This window comes from Poecile atricapillus, chromosome 8 (genome assembly GCF_030490865.1).
Source record: "Poecile atricapillus isolate bPoeAtr1 chromosome 8, bPoeAtr1.hap1, whole genome shotgun sequence".
In the NCBI taxonomy this organism is placed as follows: Eukaryota; Metazoa; Chordata; class Aves; order Passeriformes; family Paridae; genus Poecile; species Poecile atricapillus.
In genome coordinates this window covers 16,574,973-16,598,684 of record NC_081256.1, presented here as the reverse complement: position 1 = coordinate 16,598,684, position 23,712 = coordinate 16,574,973, and the positions used below count along the sequence as shown (strand labels likewise).

The 23,712-nt window shown below is 45.6% G+C and overlaps 1 protein-coding gene across 3 annotated transcripts in view; it reads left to right on the top strand.

Moving 5' to 3' along the window:
* The window catches only part of TP63 (tumor protein p63), a 97,919-nt gene that overhangs the window by 3,927 nt on the left and 70,280 nt on the right, over positions 1-23,712 (top strand). For all 3 annotated transcript variants that reach the window (XM_058844374.1, XM_058844373.1, XM_058844375.1), the window contains exons 2-3: positions 13,117-13,245; positions 13,995-14,127. In XM_058844374.1, coding sequence (XP_058700357.1) covers positions 13,117-13,245; positions 13,995-14,127 — 262 coding nt within the window. The remainder of the gene's footprint in view (positions 1-13,116; positions 13,246-13,994; positions 14,128-23,712) is intronic.

Genomic DNA, 23,712 nt, shown 5'->3' with positions numbered 1-23,712 from the left:
AATAATGGTCATTAGGCTGTGTTTTACTCAGGAGCCCTCTTCTTTGGGGGCTGTTGGGAATGCACCTGCTGGTGCAGTGGACTGTAGTCCTGCCTGCTCCGCTCCTCCCTCCCCCCATGCCCAGGATAATTGGTGGCCTCGAGATTTCACATCTTTGCTGTGTTGAAGGTGGTCACCGTGGCTCTCTCCTCCCTTCTGAATGAAAGGGCTCTCACACAAGCTGCTCTTTCTCCTTTCATTTCTTGCTTTGTATTCTCAGTACAATGTGATACAGTCCAGCCTCCCAATTCTCAGTAATAACAGAGGAACAACCCTGAAATCCTCTGGTCTCTGCAGCATCTGTGCTGGAAGCCTGATTTCTCAGACATGGTCCTGGGTTTTGAGGAGGTTGCTAAAACCAAAAACTCAAACAAAACTCCTCAGATATGTAGAAAAAAAAAATCAATTTTTAGAAAACAATGAGGAAAATTGTAAGAAATTACTTAAAGAAGGTATTTGAAATTACTTAGAAAGGAGGGCAGTGTTTGGGCCATAGAAACATCATCTATTGGTTGCTGTATCTGGATGGATTTTGGTGAGCAGGGCCTAGTTCCAGCCAGTCAGAGCTCCTGGGTTCAAAGAGATCTTTCATCAGGAGCACTGCATGTGTCACTTCACCTTCCCTCACTGGTTCCCACCCGTATCAAACTGGGCTGGTGAACGGACTGCAATTATCAGATAGGAGTCTGGCCAAGGTCAGTGCTGCAATACAGCACGAAGGTGGAAACTCACTTTACCCTGTGCTCATCACTGCCAGCAGCCTTCTCTCCCTTGGGCTGGGAGGGAACACCTCCAGACAAAACATGCTGGCTGCAGGCAGCATGGTGCTGTGTCCCTCATGGTTGTGAATCAGTGAATCACAGTAATCAGCTCCCCTTTCACTCAGGTACCAGCTGGGTGACAATGTGACAGATTTGTTTAAGGTGTCATAGGGTCGAGTCCCACAGGAACATCTCATCCCACGTGCAGCCTCTGAAGAATCCTTGCATTTGGGCAACTGAACATTTTTTCTCTTTCCTCATATTATGCTTTGTTGAGGAATAACTGAACTCCTGCCATGACAGTGGACAAATTTCAGTTGCCTTCACCTAGGCAATGGGAGCCCAAATTTGCTGTGTTGGCAAAAAGACCTGAAGTCAAGTAAAGAAAGACATGACCTGGTATAGATCTATTTGCAGAAACAGACAGTGATAGTGTAGGTACTTTCCAGAGATCCAGAGAGGACCCAAAAATTGTTCTGAGCAGCTTGTGGTGTGCTCAGAGCAGCTGGTGACTCCTGAAGGAGCAGAATTGGCTCCATGCAGGAAGGAGAGGTGGGAAGGTGCTTTTGTCTGGCCTTTGTGAGCTCTCCTGTGGTCACATTCACAGCTAAGATGGTAAAAATTCCATGGGGGAAGGACCACAGCTGGAGCCAGATGCACATGAGAGGACAGCATTCCATGTGCCAAAACAGCTCTTGCAGAGCATCCTTCTTGGAAGGAGGACTTTGCAGAGCAGCTCTGCAGTGGAGATGCTGCCAGCATGGGACCTCTCAGCTGCCTCCAGCACCTCATCAGGGATATGTGCAGCTGGTGGTGAGGAGGGAAGGGCATTTATCTCATCTTTGAGGTCTATTCTTTGGCCACTGTCCTGTTCTGATACTGCAATCTCATCAGAAGATGAGTTTAAAAGATAGAATCTTTGCGAAACAGTGCTCAAGAGTCGCACATTAAATCCTCTTCAGTTCTCTCCTCTTGGCAGAGCCCCTGAAGTCTGCTTATCCCTGCTGCCCTCCTCCATTCTGTCCCTGCTGGACCTCTTCACTCCAAAGTCACTGACAAGGTCAGCACTTTTTCCTCTTCAAAACAGTACAGTCTTCTCAAGAAAATATATGTCTGCTTGGAGGTCCTTTTAGTGCTGCATAAAGCACTAAGGATTAAAGTGGAACCAAACCAGCCTTTTTTTTTTTTCTCAGATCCTAAAGAACTGCAAGGATAATATGTGAAAACTTTCATGGGATCCTTTGAACTGTGAGGAGAGGATACCTGATTCATAGTGCCTTGCCCAACTTCCAAAAATCCTGAAGAAATTAAAGAAGTTAGCAGTTCATCTGTTCAGAGGTGTTTAGCATGGTCATGGTACATGTTATCATTCCATGCTGATTTATATTGCACCTTCTGCTACAAACTAATTTGCAAAAGCTCCTCTCAACACCAGGATTTCTGGCCTGATACAAAGCAAAAGGGCTCAGCTTTGATTTGGGGAAAAATAAAACCCTCTGCTGTTCAAAACCTGTCCAAAACAGTATTGAAGACTCCCTTATAAAAAAATTTCAATCAGAGTAATAAGGTATGGGGGAGGAAGGAGGGTCTTTGATGAGGAAGAAATCAAGGAAACTTGGCTTTCAGTTTGGTGCCTGGCTCTCAGTTACTTTTGCAGTCACGTGAAAACCTTCCTGGAACATGGACATGGTGTTGCGAGCCAGGGGTTATACTGCCATACAAATTTTGACTTCTTTTTACCTTAAAATTATGTAGCCTATGATCAACACTGAAATAATCAGAAGGAAAATGTTTTGCTATAATAGATTTCTGAGGCTTGAATAGCTCTGCTGATAATAGATAACATCTACCCAGATAGCTTCATGAAAACATATGTATCTGTTCTTAGGCCGTTCTTGGGAGTTTTTGGTGCCTGTTTACAATCACTCCTGTGTAGCAGATTGCCTCCCCACAGGATTTTGCTGCTGAGTAATTTCCAATCAGGTGTTTAAATGCCACAGGTGGTCTGATGTGATAAATACCAGTACACAAAAGCAAGGGGAATTCAGTTAGTGCATGGAGCTATAAAGAGAACAGTCATCTCCCCAAGTGAGAAGGGGGAAACCCTGCAGTAAGTGATCAGGGCTTCAGCAGGTTCTTTGCAACATAAAAATAAGCCTGCTTACAAAACCTTGCCCTGGGAGGTTCAGTGCCTATGTGGTTTAGTAATGCTGATAGGCACAAAAGTCACTGCAGGCTGAACAAATGCATGGAAAGAAGCTTGAATTGTGCTGGTGAGCTGGATGCTGCAAACAGCAGTGGCTCAGCTGTGTATTGCCAGCAGTGTCTGGGGAACAGGAACTGGGGGGAAACAACAGTGGGATGGCTGGAATTGCTGTCAGTGGGGTAGAAGAGGTGGCAGTGACAGGTGTGAAACTAGTTCAGCTGGCTCTGAGAGTTAGGGCATTAGGTGGTCAAATATTACATGGTTAAAACTCTCCATGCAAAATAATTTTTTTTACACAGTTTTCCAAGTTTGGTTGTTAGTATTTGTGAATTTTCATCTTAAAATATACAGGTTGGAAACATCATTGCTGTTTTTGATGAGAAGGGTGATGCTATATGTATTCATAGCACTACAGCAGCTACAGCTTTAAGATTATCACAAGCAAAAATCATAAATCACATTAGGTGTGGCAATGTATTGATAAAATTATAGGGAGCCAACCCTGTAATTTCTTAGCACTCGGCATAGTTACAAAAGCAAAGATCCTGTGAGCGCTCCAGGTAGCATTCCCTTACACACCAGCAGTGTTCCTGACAAACAGTTCATTTGTTCCTGTCTTCCAGGACTATAATCTGCTCTTAATTCTTTGTCCTTCATCTGTCCTGTCTTGGAGCTATTTTGTGACACACAGAAAGGTCTTTGCAAGTGCTCTTATTTTTGAGAGAAGGATTCTCTGCCCTTGGGCTTAGGAATAGCTCCACAGAGTTGCTACATGCTAAAAATGCAGCCTGTATGGTATTTGGCATAAGAGCTCCTTTTCCTGTAGGAGTATCACTGCTGGCAAGGGTGAGGAGTGGCAGTTAATGTTTAGGATCCAAAACACACCAGATTTCATAGGTCGGCTGAGGGGATAACAAGTTTGGGGAGCTTCAACCAAATTCATATTACAGGAATCTGCACCTAACTGCTTTGCTGCTGTTTCTGTTTTGCATTTTAATTATTTACTGAAACTCAGGATGTTGCTGTTTACAGTTTCCTGCTTCTAAAGAGTTCTGGGGACTTTCTGTATTATCATGATGATTTATTTGATATTTTTTTAAAATTCAACCTTTGAGAGAAAGCTTGTGAGAAGGACTTTATAAGTCCCCTGAGCAGTTCGTAACGAGTTTTTGTAACTAAAGACAGAACCAGCTTTTGTAAGAGTAGGTACCTTAGGGAGCCAAATGTATTACCTGGCTCAACACAAAATGTCACAAAAGCCTTTTGCAGTAGGCAAACCCTCCTGTTCTCAAAAAGAAGCACATGCTCCCTGTCTGTCCCTCTCTTCTCTCACTATATTTATATGAGTAAATGCCCTGCAATGCATAGTTTCCCAGGGCTGAAAATCAGCGTGGGCTGCATGATTTCTCTTGCTTTGCTTCCTCTTGGTGAGGGGACCATGCTGAGATAGGCCATGTGGGATGTCCTCTCCCTGCCACCTCCTCACAGTGGTCAAATTTGGGAAATGCCTGTCCTGTATGTGCTGGGACAACAGCAGCTCAGCACCTGCTGCTCAGTGTGCAGGGGTGCCCAGCACCTCCCTGGAGGTTGCAGCTGCAGCACACCAAGCACTTGGGCAAAAAACCCCCAAGAGCTGTTGGGGCAACCCTGGCAGAGGCACGATCCATCTCCTTCACATGTCAAAAAAGCTCAAATCTCAGCAAGTTTAAAAGCTCCACTCTTGTCAGAGTGTGTTACTGTCCTTGGGACTAAATGTCCTTAATACTAGTGTCAGTGCTTTACCAGTGTGGGGACACTGTTACACCTGAGGAATGGAAGAACAAAGCTGGACAGGTCCCCCCGGGGCTGGGGGTTGAGCTTGGGTGTCCTGAACTCCAGGTCTGCATTCTAACTCTGGGCTTCTCCACACAGGTTGGATGGTCTTCTGCAGGTTATGAGGAGTTTGTACCCCAGACTAGGAAGCACCAATTGCAGTGGGCAGGTGGAGGAATTGCGGTGGCAGTGCTTCACCTTGGTCAGGGCTGAGAAAGGGAGTGGGTGTCAGGGCTGAGCAGAAAGGAGGGGATGTCCGTGGCTGAGCTCCTGGGGATGGGTAAGAAGGGGGTGTCAAAAGCTGAGTGGGAGACAAGAGATGTCTGTGAAAGTTCACAAGATGCTGAAGGAAACCTTGAAGGAAAAAAATAAAAAATTAGGGGTTACAGTTAGGGGAGAGTGTCTCAAGTGCTGGTGGAGTGCTGAGCTGAGGATGAAATCTCTGTTATGCAAAAGTGGTCACTGTTGTCAGGCTGACAATAATGATATGTAGATAGCTGATTAGATGAGCTGTTGATAGGAGACACAGTGGGTTCGTGGGCTGTGGAGGTACTGAAATTGTTCAGCATCAAGAAGCCATTCCCAGCAGTTTGCAGGGAGCAGGCCATGCAGTGCTCATTCTGGGAACCCTAGTGGGAATGCAGAAGGAGTCTTTTCCTCCCAGAGGAGCTCTGCAGCCAGCACTGGAGCAGAGCACTGGTGTGGGGCACAGGGCTGCAGTGATATAATGTCCTTTGAGGGGCTGTCACAAAGCTGCAAATGTTGTATTCACTGCAGGCAGTCTTACTCAAGATGACTCTAACTGAAAGGAGATGATGAAAGGAGAAAAATCCCCCTTGTGTTTTGCAGCAAGGTGAATTAGGAGGATTACTCTGTACAGCCAGTTTCACTTTCTTTGATATAGGTCAGTGTTGCCTGTGCACTGAAGACTGGAGTAATGAGCAACCAGGAAGCTGAACTGTCCCTTCCTACCCCTTTCCATTCATCTCACACACATATGCTTCCAAAAGACAAATCTAAGTCAAAGGGAGATCAGGATGCACTGTTAGAGTAGATCCTAGCTGAACACCCAGCATATTCCTGTGAGACAGAACTGATTTCCTCTAAATACCATACAGCTCACAGCTGAAACAGTGTGTGCAGGACAAGCATCCTCTGCCTAGAGAGCAGGAGAAGCTAACAGTCCTCCCTGGTGTGTCCTTGACAGATGCTGTAGGACACCAGCAGTGTCACAGAGCCCTGTGCTGCTGCCACTCCCTGTTCCTTCATGTGTTCCCCACACCTCCTTGGCTGTTGGCTACTTCTGAGATCACGGTTCACCCTTCTGGCAGTCATCTTCTTTCATTTTCTAATGCATATCCCTGTACAACTCGACCACTTTTCTCACTGCTGCCCCTCCTTGTAACCCGTGCTGCTGTCCATGTTTTTTGTGAGAGACCAGATCTGTGAAACATCTGGCAAATGTAGGAACTGGGAAAAAAACCTGAACCGTAGGTGGAAGTTATATTCTGTCTCAAAAGAATCCTGTGTTGGTGTATGTTATTCCTTACGTTTGTCCTTCCTATCCCATGCATCTGTCAGTATTCTTTCAGAGTTATTTTCTAGGACTGGCACATAGGAGCAGCATTATGTGCAAAGGCAATCTGAAGGGTTTCAAGAACTTGCTGGAAGTCTAAATTTTAAAATGCTAAACCTGAAAACCCAGCTTAAAAATCGAAAGGAGGATAAACACTTGTGAGCTCAGTTCAGCACAGCCTGCCTCTGCCACGAGGCAGTCTCTTTTGGGCTCGTGTGAGCTAAGACCTTGGAACATGGCATCAGGCAAAGAAAGAAGCAGGAAAAATGCATTCTGCAGTGCAATTCATGCTGGGAAGAGAGGCTGCTTGTTGATGAAGTAGACAGAGAAAGAGGTGCATTAGAGGTTGGTGAAATTCAACTGCAATCTTCTTGAGGGGGTAGAGAGCCTGTCTCCCATTTGGCTTTCATTTTGCCTCCTGCTTAGGGGGTAGCAAGGAACCTGTTGGATTTCCAAAGGTCTCTAACCTTCGGAAAAGGCCTACAAGGGGTGCTTCCAGGGTGTTCTCTGCTGGCTGAGGGTGGCTGCTCCAGGCAGGGGGGACAAGTGAGCTCCACAAGTCGGGGAATTCCAGATGACATCGCCTGCCAGGCGCACGCTTGTCCCGTGCTGCCAGACCCCGCATCCTTCTCCTGCACAGCTGTGAGTGAGCTTCATTAGGTACCGATGTCTACAAATCACGGCAGTGTTACAATGGGAGCAGGGGGAATTCCAACAGGACGAGGGCTGCCAAGTTCCTCCAGCTTTAACGGTGCGATCTGAAAAGGAGCCCCGTCCCCACGCAAAAACTAAAAATACAACTGACACCAAGATTCAGGCATTTAGCTGTAATGCTCGTGGACTTTAAATCGTTTGTTTACCACTGCTTTTGATGGGCTTCAAGGTGTAACTGGAGAAGGCAGGGACGAGCACGTGGATTGGGACTGCTGGAGCTGAAGCTGCCGACTCCTCTTGAATCTCTATCCAGCTCACACCCTGTGGTGGCTGAGGGCCAATATGTTAATATGCACATGGATTTAAGGAATTTTAAAGGGGTTAAATGCTGTATAAATTCAAGAAGGAAGATTAGGTTTTAGTCCGGACTGGAATTCTCCTTCCACCTTGAACTCTGTGTGTGTCTTAAAGCTGGTCACAGCATTTCTGCAGCCCCTTCATTTCTAGGCATCAGCATTTTGGAAATTTCTTCATTTGGAAATTTCTTAGTGTAGGAGGTACAGTGTATAGTCTACCTGGGGAAATGCCTTTCTGAATGTCTCCATCTAAATACCCAAAAATCACCAGTTCCTTTTAGAGCAAGCACTAGATTGGGACTCGGGTGACCAAAGTTGTATTTATGGCTTGCTGACTAATGGTGAATAATTCTATGTGGTGATTCTCCTGGTGCATTAGTTTTCTCACAGGTAATATAGGAGTAATCATACTATCTTCCTTTGTAGAGCACTTTGAGAACTATGAATAAAATGAGGCATATTAGACATCATTATTTAGACATTATTAATCATTTGTTGGGTACATTGGTTTAAAATGTAAGTGCTTTCTTCATAAGATGTTCTCTCTGCATCAAGGTTTCCTGAGTACTCCACTAGCATATTCTTTAGGGGACTATAACTTTTTGTGAAAAAAGAGCAAAATTTATAGCTTAGAGAAAGACTTCCCTGGCCCCATCTGCATATCCACTGACTGAGAACTGCAGGCTCAGTGATAGAAAATTGTACACCATTGATAGATATCTCATGGGGAGAAGCAGAAGGCAACACCCTGTAGTTTTGTCAAGATGCAGAAAGAAAGCTCCAAATCATTTTGCTTGTCCCTGCTGTAAAAGATGTGAAAGATTTAATGTTAGAAAATTTTACCGTGTGGCTTTACACCAACATGAAGCCACAAAGTTCTGCACCTATAAACCATACTGATAATTTCTGAGAACTTGCACACTACAGGAGAAACATAAACCAAACCAGAGCTCCAGTTTTTGAGGGAAATTATGGAGAAATGGAGCTGCTTGGACCTCTTGAAACCAAACACAGCGGCTTCCCTGAAATACCTTACCCATTTCTGGTTTCTACATAAACCATGCTATTAACGTGGGAGCAGTTCAGAGTGCTGAAGCACCAAGCCCGTTTTGGACGAAAAAACAAAGGAAACCAGCTACCTCTTGGTTGTGCCAGTCTTTATTTTTGGAAGGAGGCTGCTGGGCTCCCACACGTGCCAGCAGTGCTGGGGCAGCACCCTGTGTCACGCTTGACCCTCTCTCAGTGCAAGGAGGTGACATCTGTCTTTAAGGACCGAAGCTACCGAGGAGGGGCCGGGCCGCGCCGGGCCGGGCTGGGCTGGGCTGGGCTGGGCTGTGCTGTGCATGCTCGGTACCAAGGCTGGCTCGTGGTTTCCTCGGGAGCGCGTGGCTTTTCCCCAGTGGTAAGTCCAGCCTGGGTGCTTTGGTTTAAGCCCTTTCTAAGAAAGATTGTTTGCAGTGAAAGGTGGCATTTTGGGTGAGAAGTGTTGCTGTGTTGCAGTAGTTGAGTTGAATGGCTTTCTGTCATTGTTTCCTGGGGTGGAGAGGGGTTTCTTTTCTTTATCTTCAATCTCTTTGTTACGAAGGTAGGAAGGGGGGTGATGTGGTGAAGATCACACATTGGAAGGATGCATTTAGAGTGAGCAGTGGAGCAGGAACGCTCTTGTTTCCTCTCCACTTGGGCCCCACTTTCATGTCAGGCTGGGCCCGGGAGTCAGGCCTCCATTTCCTCCTGTGATGGGCTCCGGGGAAAGGTAACAGCGCTGCGGCCACAGCTTATGAGAGGCAAAAGCAGTGCTTTGCTCATTGGTTTTTGGAAGGGTGAGTTGCTTTTTGGGTTGGTTGGTTGGTTGGGGTTTTTTTGTTGGTTTTTGTCTGGGGGGTTTTTGGTAAAGTTTAACATTCCGAGCCTCCCGGAAGGTTCTGGAACAGAGTGCTGTGTGGGCACAGCTACAGGGACGTGTTGCTGCCATTGCTGTGTTTTGCAGAGATGTCACTCATCAGTGGGGTGGCAAAGGGGATCAGCTGGGACACGTCCCCACTCACAGGGCTGTTCCACAGCTCTTCTGGGGCAGTGCTCAGGAGGCAGCACAGCAATCAGCGTGCCCGAGGCTGCAGCCCACCTAGTGGATTTGGAAAAGTGCTTTCACCTGGACTCTGGGCTGCTCTTGTTTCAGCCAGATAAATAGGACCTCAGCGAGAAGGCAGAGCTGCCTGAAACCTGTCTTGGGATTCACTGGCACTGAAGTGTCCCAGCACTACACAAAGGAACGCTGCTCTTGGTGAGGTGCTGCTTCTGAGAAGACTTAACTTGCTATTAATAATCCCCTGGTGGTTTTTAAAGGAGGGGCTTGTGGATGTAATGTCCTATTCAGCTTGTAGTTTGCTGGGGGCTGTAAATCCCCCTGTAGTTCCTGGTGCAGTTACTGCTCTCTGTGAAAAGCATCCTGCCAAATAGTGCAGCAGTTGGTGCAGGGACTTACCTTGTAGACTCGAAACAAAGACAATCTAGACAAGACTTAGTGCTATGCCTTGTTCTGTTGTATTTTGATATAAGAGGCTATGTTCAGTAGTGCCATTTCCTGCGATGGCCTTTGGGATGAGCAGGATGTAGGTACAGGGGATGTTGTGTAAATGTCTGTTAATAGAAAAAACATCTGGTTCATGCAAGCAATTTAAGCAATGCAATCTTATTATCTTTAGGCACTCAGTGAATATTTTACTGAAAGTAGAGCATTTGCTGATGTGGGAAAAGACAATTAACTAAAGTAGTGATATTTACACACAGATTTTTCTTAGACTTTAGATGTTATTTTCCAGTGAAAATTCAGACACTTAAGTATGTGTTTAGTAGACAGAGGCTTCTCCTCTTTGTTGAAGGCTGTTAGTTAAGGAAAATAGCACTAGGTTTAGATTCTGTTGAGCTCACAGGGAAGGAGACAGTTTATCTTGCATGCAGCTTTGTGCTGAGCTCAAATTGGTTTTCTTACCTTTTGATAGCTTTTTCCCATCTGAGAGCAGTGTGCACCAAACTGAGTAAAAAGCAATGTGTACTGTAATGCTGTGGCCTTGTCATAGCTGCCTTGCCAAGGCTGACTGCCTAATCTTGCTGCCTCCTTTAGAAATATTTGTACAGCTAGTAAAAGTGTTGCAGAAAGTGTTGAAGGAGTCTCTGTGAACACATTAACCAGGAGACTCCTTGTGCTTGGTGTAGTGCCTTTTGACCATCAGGTAAAATCTGGTAATGCTTTTCCTAGAAACAGTAAGCTAGGAGCTTGTCTGGCTACAGACAAGGGTTAAAGATGATGCAGCTGGAAAATGTCCTCCTCTGGAGAAATTCAGAGTTGTGTTTAGTAGAGGGATGCACCAGCTGTGTCCTTAACTGGTGCAGTGCTTTCCAACAGCTTTGTTAGCTGCAAAGGTGTAGAGTAACAAAGCTGGCTTTATCAGTCTGTGCAGCTGATAGCTCCTGCACTGCTTGGTTGGGGCAGGTTTGTGGAATTGCAGCTGAACAGGACCACCAGGACCAAAGCAGGCAGGCTGAACTGGGACATCTTGCCTTTTTGAGACTGAAAACTGTCCATCAGTGAACCAAATCTGGGGCATGCCATGGCATGCTGGAGCCTTGTTGCACTGAGACTTTTTGAAAGAAAGGTCTAGTTTGGCTCTAGCTCTTCTTTTATTGACATTAGTTCCTGTCTGTGTAGCAATGAAAAGTGATTTTTAGTTTGCAAGTCAAGAGCAGTTGTGATAAGTGGCAAACAATCGTTAAAAATGAGCACTTTGATGGCTTTAGAGAACCCATTGTGGGGTTTCTCTGGCCATTCCTGGTGGCCAGGTCTGGGTGCAGGGTATTGAGCAGTTCCTCAGTAGGAACTGAGGAGGTTGCAGAGCTTCCCACTGTGCTCCTCCAGGGCTCATGGTGGCATTGACCTGCAGTGTATGTGACAGGCTTTAGGCCAGATCTGGTCTTCTGGGTTTCAATACAGCATTCTTGAAAGTGTCTTACCTCACTGAAAGCATGAAAGGAGTAATTTTGGGTACTTTGTGGGATAACTGCTGTTCTCAGAGGATTTGTGATTATTTTTTCACATGTAGTGTGGGCATGTGTTCCCATCTGTGGGGCACAGCTATTACCCATGAAATTCTGCATTCCATTTTTGTTTCTGGCTGTTTATGAACTTCTAAATTGTGCTGGAGTTTTTTTTTCCTAATCACAAAAAGGATGAGGAACTGAAGTGATGCTCCAGGAGGCTTTTAAGCCACTTTGATTTCCTTTAGCTTAGAGTACCAGTCTGGTCTTTTATAAGAGCATGCAGTTCTGTGGATAGCAGAGGTGAGGAAAACCCAGCTTTCCGCAGACCAGAATCATCCTCATAATGAAAGAGGCTATAAAAATTCAGTAAAGAGAGCTAGATCCTTCTCTGACAGCAGCCAGAAGTAAATACTTCAGGAAAAGTGGAGTAAAACCACTATAGTGTAATCCACCCTCTGAAGCACTCTCTTAATTTTGGCAGCTTATTGAATTACAGTCTGCCATGCAATTTGTTTCGACCATTGTGTAAATCAGGACCAATATGTACCAAAGGAAATATTAGTTCAGTTCTCTTTGGAATCCAGTTATAACCTTGGCTGCTGCCACGGCCATTCCCCTGGCAGAGAATGAGATCGTTCACTTGCATTGTGCTGAAATGACTCTCGTATGGAAATTTTGCAGGACACCCCCAACCCTGTAGCAGGAAGGGTGGTCACCTGCTTCATACTCTGAAGTTGAACTGAGAGTTTTTGTCAACTGCAAATACACTGGAGAAATTCCTCCCTTCCTCTTTACATCCCTACAGCCGTCAAGTATTTTGACATGGGTGTAAAAGCTGCTGTGTTTGAATTTAGAAATTGGCCAGTGGGATGAGAATGTGCAGCTGTGGAAGGCATGAGTGCTCCAGCTCTGTCACTGCTCCTCTTGGGCCCACCTATTTCTGTGAGGCTTGTGGGGGCTTAAGGGGATAAAAATGGCCAAGGTAATTAGCAGATCTGGTGGAAATCAGTTGGTCTGGCTCAGAAATTGGTGGAAGGCAGTAGACAAGCAGATAAAATCAAATGTGATTGAACTTATTTCCATAAAAAAGAAAACAAAAGTATTATTATTATTCAAATTAATAAAAGAAAAAAAACCCAAGAAAACCCAAAACAAACAAAAAACCAACTTAGTTCAAGATCTCAGCTGTAGTGGCTGGGTGTAGAAGTCACTTAAATCATTGAAGGACATGCCATTTAGACAAGCAAACAGCCTGGGACAGTGGAATCCCACATTGCTTAGCTGCTTCACCTGTTGCAAAGACTACCTGCTTCATACAGGAAGCTGATTATTTGGGGGAAAATGGAAAGTAGTTTGTTTGGGGCTTTTTTCCCCACTCTGGGATTCTTATGACCAGCATCGCAATGAATTCTGAGAGGTATTTAACTTACAGGGAAGGATGGCCAAATTCTCTTCCATCTAAATACAGCATCTGTAGCAGTGTGGAATGTGTACTGTACAGCTGTGAATGTCTCAGGCATTCAGCGTGTCTCCTTTTTCACACAATAGCTTCTATTTATGGGTTTTCATCAAGCTGGACTCATCCATTCAACTTATCTTTGTGTGTGTTTTTCTTTTTATTTTGGTTATTTTTTTGTTTTTGTTTTTTTGGTTTTTTTTCTGCCTTTGTTTTTTAAGGTTTGTAGAAACTCCGAGCCCCTTCTCCTGGAAGGAGAGTTACTACCGATCAGCCATGTCCCAGAGCTCTCAGCCCAGGGAATTCCTCAGCCCAGAGGTAATCCAGCATATCTGGGACTTCCTGGAACAGTAAGTAGCCCTTATGTGAAATATACGGAAGGTGTTTTAGTACAGGATGCCTCTACAATTAGGCTGTTCAGGGGATGGATGCTGGGGAGTTTGGAGTCTTCTGTTGTTGATAAGATATGGATGTGATGGTTGGATGTGTCAGTCTGTGGTGACAGACAGCTCTTGGGTTCTCCAGAGGTCCTACACCCAGGCTGTGGAGACCAAGTGTGGTCATCAGCAGTGACACTGATTCCCTGCCAAGCCTCTGGTGGCTGAGCTGGCTGCTTCCTAAGCCTTGGTGGCTGTTCCTAAGCCGTGGTTGGCATTTCCCCTCAGGAAATGGGCTCATCACTCTGTGTCCAGGCTGCATGTTTTCCCCTTGCTGATGCCAGGGAGGGAGAGGAGGTGAAGCTGGTGCAGAGTTCACCCTGTCAGGTCCATTGACTGTAAGAAAACTGACTCTGTTCCCATTCCTGACTTGCCATGACTGATGCTGAAACAATAACTGCTATAAATCCTCCATGAGTTGTCTTTCAGTTTGACTCCTCTGCTCTTGCCTCAGAGTAAGTAAAATGTCCCTCTGGGCCTGCTGTTCAGGGGCTGCTGTAATACAGTGGTGAGGAAGTAGTTGTTCCTCAGTAATTCCTTATTTTGTCAGGAGACTGGCTCGTTGTAATGCCAGTGTCCTGGGCACAGGGGAAAGGAAGGAAGGTGGGGTGGTGGAAAACAGAACTTGGCCAGTTTTAACTTCATTACTGTGTCCTTTCCAGGCCGATATGTTCAGTTCAGCCAATCGATTTAAACTTCATCGATGGCCCATCTGAAGATGGCTCCACAAACAAAATTGAGATCAGCATGGATTGTGTGCGGGTGCAGGACACCGAGCTGAATGACCCAATGTGGGTGAGTAATGAGAAACTTCCTTAACCTTTGGGGGAGAAGGGGAGTTTTTGCAGGAGCTATTCCAGCTGCATTGCCCCAGGGCCATCTTCCCACCTTGGCTGGCTCCTCACCTGCTCCTTCTGCAGCAGCAATAGCAGGAGAGAGGGACAAGGCAGCTAAACTGGCAGGAGAGCTGAGGAGCCTCTTGCACAGGCTACTCAACCATCCCTGCACTCTCCCTGCTTAGAGCTAGTTTGACCTCAGGGTTAAAATAATTTGGATTCTGAGTAGAGTTGCAATTCTGCTGACTAAGACCAGAGGTTCATCTGTTTTTTCTTCTCTTGAGTGTCATATATGAATAAAAACTTGTTTTAAGACCGTGGTTGGGTTCTTTTCCCCTCTTTGTTTCTTCAGACTAGAGTGTTTGTAATGAGTCCTGGCTGTGGGTGTCTCAGGGATATGGCTCAAGACTGGAATGCAGATGAGGCACTGGTGGTTGCTGGTTCATTGCCTTTGGCACTAACAGACTGGCTCTTTCTTAGCTATAGCTCTTCTGAAGAGGCCAGGTACTTTTCTTGCAGGCTGGAGCAGGAGGTATTTCAGGAGTTGGAGCTGCTCATGTCCTGTTTCTGTTCTTCCTGGGTTTTGTATACTTCAGGGTAAAAATAAAGTGTAGTTTGAAGTTTGTGTTGGTATCTGTAGATTTTCTTGTACTGTTTCCATCCTGAGAAACTGCTGTCATTTAATTCTCTGGCTAATCAACCACAATGTTTGATGTGCCCAGTGATGGTGTGTTGGCAGTCTATATCCTGGTTGTATTAGTGACCTGGAGGATTGTGTCTGCCAGGAAGGAGCTGCTGGGTCATTCCGGTTACAGTCCCTGGTGACAGGAGTAAAAAACTAGTAACTTTTCTCCTTCCATGCTCAAATCTGGATTTGTGACATTGAGCACAAGCTCACTTCCCCATCTCCTGTTCCTCCAAGCTGTCTGCAGAGCACTGCAGTGGCTGTTGGGCTCGCTGAAGGCCTGTTCAGAGTCTCCCTCTCCTGTCAGTGGTGCAGTGAAACACGAATGGAAAGTCCCTTCCCATTGTTCTCTCTGAGCACTGCTGAGGTGAGCACTGCTGCCTGGGAAGGGGACAAGAAGCTTTCTCTATGCAGTTGCTTCTTGCTGATGATGGGTTTGAGCCCAGCCTTGCAGGAGGCATTTCTGGAGAGGCCAGGCTGCCGGGTGACTTCTTTTTAAGAAGTGTTTTTCACTGACGTGATAAGCTGAAGGGGGAGCGGGGAAATTCCATCCCATCCTCACCCTTGCCGTAAAGGCCGCAGCTCAGAGTACATTAATGTATGTACATTTATAAATGTTCCAGTTTGTCTTCAGTGGAAGACAGCACCTTCTCTCAGTTGAATGCTGGACAAAAGCTTTCACAAAGCAAAATATGCATTGCAAACCTGTGCAAACAGCCCGTCTTTTAAAATGAGGAAAGCTCTTTTTACTCCCCTTACCACCACCTCCCTATAAATTTGCAAACATCCCTGACAGGTGACAACTCCCCTAGCAGAGAAGTCTGTGTTTGCTTTGCTGTTTCTGGGGCTTGAAGCTTTCATTGGCAAGAGAATGTGTAGCCTGGGGCAAGGTGTTTGCTTTAATCTAAAATACCTTACAACTCTCTTCCCCTCCAGCTTCTCTTTTCCTTTGGATGGCTTCGGGGCACGAGCTTCCCTTGCACCTGTCTCCCGTAACCTCAGCCATGTCACTTCTAGACACAAGGTGCTGCATGCAGCTGATTGCAGCAAGGGGTTGAAGAGGGCAGATAAACACAAAGGAATGCAGCAGAAACAGAGGGGCCCTGGGAGATGAGCACAGAGATCAAGACAGAGTGCTTTATAGTATTATATTTGTCTTAGGAAAAGAAGAAGGCAAATTTTTCTCCAAAATGCATCACCGTGTGAGATTTAAATGGGTGCAGAGCAATTAAGAGTGGTTTATTTAAAGCAATTGTCCTTGTGTGGACTTCAAAGCAATTCCAATCAACTTTTAAAATCAGCATTGTACCTTCTCGCAGTTTATGGCTGAAAAATGAAACTTGCCATCTTAAAAGATGTCCATCCTTGAGCCTAGAGTTGTATTGGTGAAACCTGTGGGGTTTTTTGGTTTTGGGGGATATTTTTGGTATTCTGTTTTATTATTATTATCTGACTTTTGCGGGTGCAAGTGCTTATTCACAACAGATCTAGTAGTGGGGAAGGAGCTGCAGTGCCTGAAGAAAGTGTCCTGCAAGCGGGCTGGAAAAGGAGTACAAGTCCTGCCCTGCTGAACACCCATCAGTTGTGTTAATTGCCTTGAGAATGCAATTCTTTGGGTGGAAACCTGGGGAGGAAGGCTGGGGTGACACAGAAACCTCTCTCATCTGGGCTGTAGCCCTGTCTCTTGCTGAGGCCTTGCAGTTCTTATGCACTTGTTTTAAGGAAGATATAATCTTCCTGTGCCTGTGTAAGAAAGGGGTAAAAGAAACTGGTGATCTGCACTGCCTTAGGTTGAAAAGATCTGGAGAGGGTCAGGAAGAGTTTTCTGGGTCTGGTATAATGTTAGACAGTTGGCACAACCTTCCCCAGCCGTGTGCCTTGTGACCGGCTCTTTCACAATGTCCTGGGTGGCCCGTCCTGGCTGTCAGCTGTGGCCCTTCCTTTCCCCTGGTGTGAACCACAGGCAGACTGGGAAACCCCGGCCTTTTTTGCATAACTGGAGTGAAGGGCTGGTGGTCCCTGTGGGTGTGGAGAACACTTTTTTTCTGCCATGGCCTTGGTGTGGGAAGGAGCTGCAGATGGCCAGGAAGGTAAGTTGCACATGTGTCCTTGTGGGTCTCCTGCCATTCATTAAGTGCACCAAAGAAGGTGGTCCCCAGCCTCTACTCTGCTCAAGGATGTAGCCAGCAGCTGTGTGGTGGGGTGGTGTCTAGTTCCCTCCATTCAGGATGAACCCTGATTGCAAAGCCTATATCCTGCAGTGCTAGAAATCAGGTAATGTTATAGCAATTTTATATTTGTGTCTGACTGGTTAAATGCCCTGGGGCATCAGGGAGGAGGGGTCTGGAGATCTCTCTCTAGGAGTGGGTGTGTGGCAGTGTAATAACCCCTGCATTGTCCTGGAGCCCTTTTAGTGCTGTCAGCCTGCTCTACCAGGTGCAAAATCACTTTTATTTACTATCTCTTAAAAGTCCTGTAAACTGCTCACTGATGCTAAGAGCTGCTGGTCTAGACCCAAACAAAGCTGCTTTGGGCTAAGGATTTCAGCAGGAGCACCTTGGTAAAAGTGTTACTTCAGGGGTTTGCAGAGTCTGTAAGTCTTCTGCCACCACCATCCCAACAGTGTGGCTCTGGGGACCTTGTTGGCAGGAGCTGGAGTGCTGTCCCCAGGGATGGAGCACCTCATCCCCCTCCCCCTGTACATACCTTCTTGTCATGCCCCTGAGCAAGCCGTCCTCCTGCAGCCCCTTGTCTAACCAGTTCAGTGGAATGTCTGCTCCCCAGACAGTGCCGTGGTCAGAGTTTTCTTAACCTGGATCCATCCCTCCCCATAAAAGGCAGAGAGAATTCCTTGCCTTTTTTTTTCCTGGTCGTTGGTGTTTTTTATGTTTTTTGTTTTTTTAAAAATGTATTTGTTTTTCTTCATCTGCAAATAATCGTTGGGGATTTGCTGTGTGTGGCTTGATTAGGCAGTGCTGAGCATCCTGTGGGGTGGGTTTCTGCCCTGAGGACAGTGGTGTGTGTAGGGCTGGGTTTGGGTATACAGCTTTAGGGGCTGTAGGTATCCCAGGCCTGGTAGCTACAGAAATTTTGAAAGTGCAGCATATGTTTGATAGTTCAAAACTGAGAGTTTCAGCTCTGTGGCTCTGCTGCTGTCCTTTATGCATAGAGGTGGGGGTAACAGTGGGCTGTAGAAAGGACAGACTGGATGCATCTTGTGTGGGAGATGGAGGTGTTGAGGCTCTCAGCCTCAGTCCTGTTACTGATGACACATCTTCCCAATGGAAACAAGAAACCTTTCACATATTTAATCTGCTGTAGGCTCATGAAGAGCCACCAAACCACCTTGTACAGCATACATTCCCAGGCTGCAGCCCAGCAAGCTGTAGAGGAGCTGTTCTGGCTTAAGGTGGCTGCTGGCTGTCTTGTGTGTGCTCTCAGCCTTAGCACCATGTAAATCAGTAATTCATATTTGATGGCCATGCACTGAATTCCTGGTCCACATCACATGGGACCTGTGGTCAGGATCAGCTGTACATCTGATAGACAGAAAAAGCTCCCTCCCTCCTATCCTGCACGACTGTTTCATCCTATCCAACACTTTAATATTAGAGCACAGGCTCTGAACTCTGTTAATTTTAATTGCTTCTTAAAAGTGTTTTTCTGGGTCAGGAGAAGAGAACTCTGCTTGTTGCAAGGTAAGGGCTGAAGAAGCAGATGAAAGCTGGTTATGGGGTGGTGGAACTGTGGGATGGGAAGGCTGTCCCTGTGTACCCACAGCAGGGCGGGGTACAGGAGCTGATGTGGTGAGCAGTGCAGGAATAGTGCCTCTGTACAGAGACTGACTGATGACACGTGATGTGTGCTGCCACAGGCTCCAGCAGCTGCCACAGCCTTGCATTTTGTTGGGAAATGGTTTTGCACCTGGAGGATGAAGCTGGTTTGATAAGGAGATGCAGCAAAGTGGCTTGTGTGGCCATCTGTTTCCATGCCTAAGTATTCCAGGACTGACCATAGAAAAGAGGGAAGGAAGGACTTTGTACAGCACAGGGATGTGATCAAAGCTTTTATTACCGTCTGGTTTTTGTTTGAGAGAGTTTGAGGCTTGCCAAGTTTCTCTTCTTTGTGGTTATTTATTCGTTCCATAGCTGTGCAAAGAAAGTTGAGATTATGCAAAGACATTTCCATAATGAGCAAAGGCATTATTCTATTGGAAGCTTCCCTCCAGCACCTCTCCTGTTTGCAGTTGAACTCAGAAGCTCTCCTAATTTAGGCTTGGCTTTGTAAGCCTGCTGGATGTTTAATCTTCTGCCATGTAGGTCCCTTCAAATGATCTAATCATCACATTTAAGGCTGCAGATCCAAATCTAGAAATGGTCAGTTCTTTCAGATAAGAATGAATATAAAGAATATATCTGTATGTTCAGTTTAATCAAAGTCTGAAGACTTCCCTTGTCTTGTGTGTAGCAGGGCTCTAAAGACATATTTATGTGTCTTTAAAATAAATTTTCCCTAGCTCCCTTTCCTGTGCTATTTGGCCCTAGTTCTAGCTGCCAGCCAGCAGTGGCTGCATTTCTTCTTTTTAGGAATGCAGCCAGTTGATGAGCAGTATCCTTACACTAAGTGTTTTGTTTTTAATGTCCTTTCCCAGGATTCTCAGTGGTAGTGAAGAAAACTAATGGGTGATCTGTCTGCTGTGTGATCATTTTGGAAGTATATTTAAAATTTCTTTACATATTTTTTCCCTCTCACCATCTTGCTGTACATTCATCTTGGGAAGGAATAAAGTAATTTTAAGCTGAAAAGCACAAATCTACAGGGAGAGAAGTGAAATGGGGTGTTCCAGGAGGTGTGGCTTTAACTCCCTAGTTCTATTGCTATGAGCACCTGACATGGGAGAGTGTGGTAATTGAAGTCTTGTCCTCTGCCTATATGCAAATGCCTCCAAACAAAAGAAGCAGTCGCCTCAGAAAACATCTTCCTTAAGCAGCTAGGCCTGCCTCCAAAGGTTTCCACGCTGCTATGCGTGCTCCTGGAGCAAGTATGGAGCAATAATGCGTTGGTGCTTATTTTAAATCTTTAAAAGGTGTGCACAAACACTTAATTAAACGGCATCTTGATCTTGAAACAATAGATTGTAGGCACTTTTGCCTCTGGAGCACGTTTAAGGTTTATGCTGTCTTGATGGGACCTTCACTAATTGTTTCTACCTAGTTGATAGGGTCTTCTTTTTGCCTCAAAATTCGCCTTCCTCTGGATGTTTTGTGTTGTTATTTCTTGTTCAGTTGATTTTTTTCCTTAATTCTAAACCAAATTGTTTGAAGAAGGAACAGAAGGTCCTTTTCTCTTTCTTACCTTTCTTAGCTAGAAGGGTGATGAATTGAGCTGTGCATATCCAGCCAAATGAAAACTTTGTGAAGCTTTATGGTACCCCTCTTTGTGGGATGAGGTGAGTAGAGGATGAGAGGCACCTCACAGTGCTGTTTCAAGCTGCAGAACTGACCATGCTGGGGAGGGGTTTCTCCTTCCAGGCTAAGACAAACCTGGAGCACAGCCCTGGGAGTGTCCTGCCACCCTTCCTTGTCCAGCACAGCCAAAGTGTCTGTGCAGCAGCCAGCTGTGGGGTGTAGCTTTTGTTTTAAAACTTCTCTCTTGCATTAATTGGGATTCTTGCTTTGAAGAGAATTAGGTATCCAAAGTCTCAGTATATATGTTGCTTTGTGGTTCTGCAGATCCTGCCCACAGTCCTCTTAATGACTATTATTTTTTTCCTCCAATATTTCATGAGGAGACTTCTGGACTAGGTAGTGTTTTCTCCTGAATGTCTCTACCATCTGCTGTCCACCTTGCTGTCACTGATTTGATAGCACTGAAATCAACGAGGGAGTGAATTGTCAGGCAGTCACAAAAAATTACATCTGTCTCTGTGAAGCATAGATTTAAGGAGTGGTTTGTGGCCTGGGTTCATTTGCTTACTGCCAACTGAACTCTAATCAGCAGCTGAATTTGCAGAGATTAATGAAGGATCAGAGGAGTTTTCAGTAAATATAACTATCACTCTAAAAGCATGGACTTCTACCTCCAGCCTGTTTAAATAGAAGGTAAAAGTATCCTGAAGCACTTTTATTTCTCCTTCAGAGCATGGATGGGTATGGTGGACCTCATGGTGATGTCCAGACTGGATTAAAATTAAACAAGTCTGAAACAAAAGTGATCAATCTTCTGGGGAAGACCAGCGCTTCAAGGTGCAGCATTTCTTCATAGGAAAAAAAGGCATAAAACAGGCTTCCAGGCTTCCTGCCTTGGGAAGCGTGTCACACTCCAGAGTGCCTGGGCAATATCGGGTAACAGTGATGTGCTAACAGGAGAAGTGTGAATGGCAGTGGGTTGTAGGGCCAGGGTGTAACCAGGCATTTGGAAGAATCTTCTCGAATTATTGCAAATTGGTAACTTTTTTTTAAATAGTGGATTATTGTAAAAGGGCTTGGGTGGGCGGGAGTTGGCAGCAGAGCAGAGGCTGGTTGGAAAGAGCTGCTCTGATTGTGCGTTTATAAACAGTTGTGCATTTCATGAGGCCAGTCTGTAGTTTATATAAGATAAGGGAAGAACAACACTTTCCCCCAACTGCTTGTGCAAGAACAGCCCTGGTCTGTCAACAGTTGCTCCTTTCTCTGACTAAAAACAAAAGCTCTGTAATCTGTTGCTATCTCCTTCTCCCTTTCCCTGGCTAGAGTTTGGTCTCGGAGGGGTGCAGGTTTGTGCCATGGCCCTGTCCTGTCTCCAGCTGGAGGCTGGGACTGTTTATGCCAATTAGGAGCAATTTTCATGAATTTTCTTATGTAACTTCCTCTCTGTTAACTTTTGGAAAGTATTTTATCAATATGGGGGTTTGAGAGTGGTCAATCAGGCTGTGCTGAGCATCCAAAGATCCTCATGAGGCACAAATGCAGTTTGAATGTTGAGGGTTGTTACTCCAGCCAAAGAGCTGCCCTAGCTTGAACCCCCAGAGTCCCCTGGGCATATTTACATGCATGAGTGTCTACTGACCCTTGGGTTTGCATTCATCAGTGCAAAAGTTGATGGCTGGTAGTTTTGCAGGCTTATGTGCTGCCTTGCTGAGATACCTGTGTCCAGATGGTTTTACCTCTAAGCTTTCATAGTGAAAGCAATTTTCTTTAAAAATAATCTCTAGGGTACAGTAAAAGTGGGAAAATTAGATAAAGGAATAAGCAGAAACACTTTGATAAATGATCTGTATGCTTTGTCTGCCTCCTATGTCACACACCAACTGTGTGAGGTCAATCACTACTAGCACTTTGGTGGGAATGACCCTTGATGGAATTGCAGGGTTTTTGCTTGTGCAGACAGTGGAGAAGGTGTGGGGACCTTGCATCACCTTGGCTGGAGAACTGAATCTCTGGAGGAGTGTCTTGCTCTCTCTCATTAAATGGAGCTCGGCAGCCGGAGGGCAGAGGCCCCAGGGGCTGCGTGCACCCTTCCTAAACCAATATTGCACAGCGGTTGTGAAGGGAACTGGTTTTGTTTCACAATTCCTTTCCACCTTCCCTCTCCCTGCTCCCCCACCATGTAGCGTTATCTCTTGACATGATGCCATTAACTCTCTAATTAGCCCTAGGGGTGTTCTGGGGGAGATAACAAGACTGTAGGAGCTCAAATAAGCAGCGTGTGCAGATGTTTACCCAGGGTCGGAGGGCAGGGCTGTTGTGACAGGCGATTGCCTTGGGGAGGAGAAGCCGACCTGCACCATGGGCAAAGCTAGAAGCTGGGCTCTCCTCCTGCCTTTGGCAAGTCCAGCTATTTACCCTGAACTTTTAAAATGTGGAAAAAAATTGCAGTTAGGAGTCCTTAGAAGAAGGGATTGATCCTCAATACTAAACACTTGCAGACGGGGCATGTTTGTAATGTGAAGGTTCATATATTTGAGTGCATTTCAAAGGAATTTCTGGGCTTCAGACCTGTCCCTGTGTCAGTGGTGAGGAAACCAGGAGGTTGAAATTCGTGCTCCCAGGTGCAGCAGAGAGGTTATTCTAAGAGCTGGAGGTGCCTGGTCCCTCCCTTGTGTATGGATCAGCTGCCATTCCGTGTCCTGCTGGGATGCACACAAGGCTGTAGCAGTCAGCAGCAGGTACGATGCTGCCTTTTATACCTCATCTCTTTTTTTTATTTGTAATGTCTTGCCATAAATGGTTGGATTAAAAACAAAAAAGAGGAAAGTCCCTGTTTCAGGGACTGTGTTTTTCCCTGTCTTCCTTGTGGTTTGAGCAGTGAAGATCAGCTCCTCATGAGTTTTCAAGAACACAAGTTGATTTTTGCTTTTTTTTTTTTGAAAGTAATTTCTTTTTGCTCTTTAACCTGGCTTCCTGCTATCACAGAGTACACATCTGTCCCTGTAAGATCTGCACTGGAAAGACGGTCAAAGCCAATTGGTAGAGGCTTGTTTTTTGAGCATTCAGCACTTACTCAGAGGTAACAGGAAACAAAAAATCCACCCAAAACTATGTTCTATTTTTTTCCCTCCTCCTCCTGTTATCTCAGTCCTCATTTGTAAACATTTCTGAGTTAAGTGAATGTCACAGTCTGAGATGACGCAGTCTATCCAGATGCTATTTTTGTATGAGTGGAGAGGTCCAAGCAGATTTTTTTTATTTGATCTGCAGGAAATTCTGCATGAACTGCCTAACACGCAGGCAAGTGTGTATGCACATACACCCCCCTTCTACAAGAAATTACACAATCTCCAATTAACACTGCAGTTGTTGTGGTAATGACATTTTTAATTGTCACAATTTTGTGCACTTATCTTGCGACTAAGGAGGGTTATTGAGAACTTGCCCATGG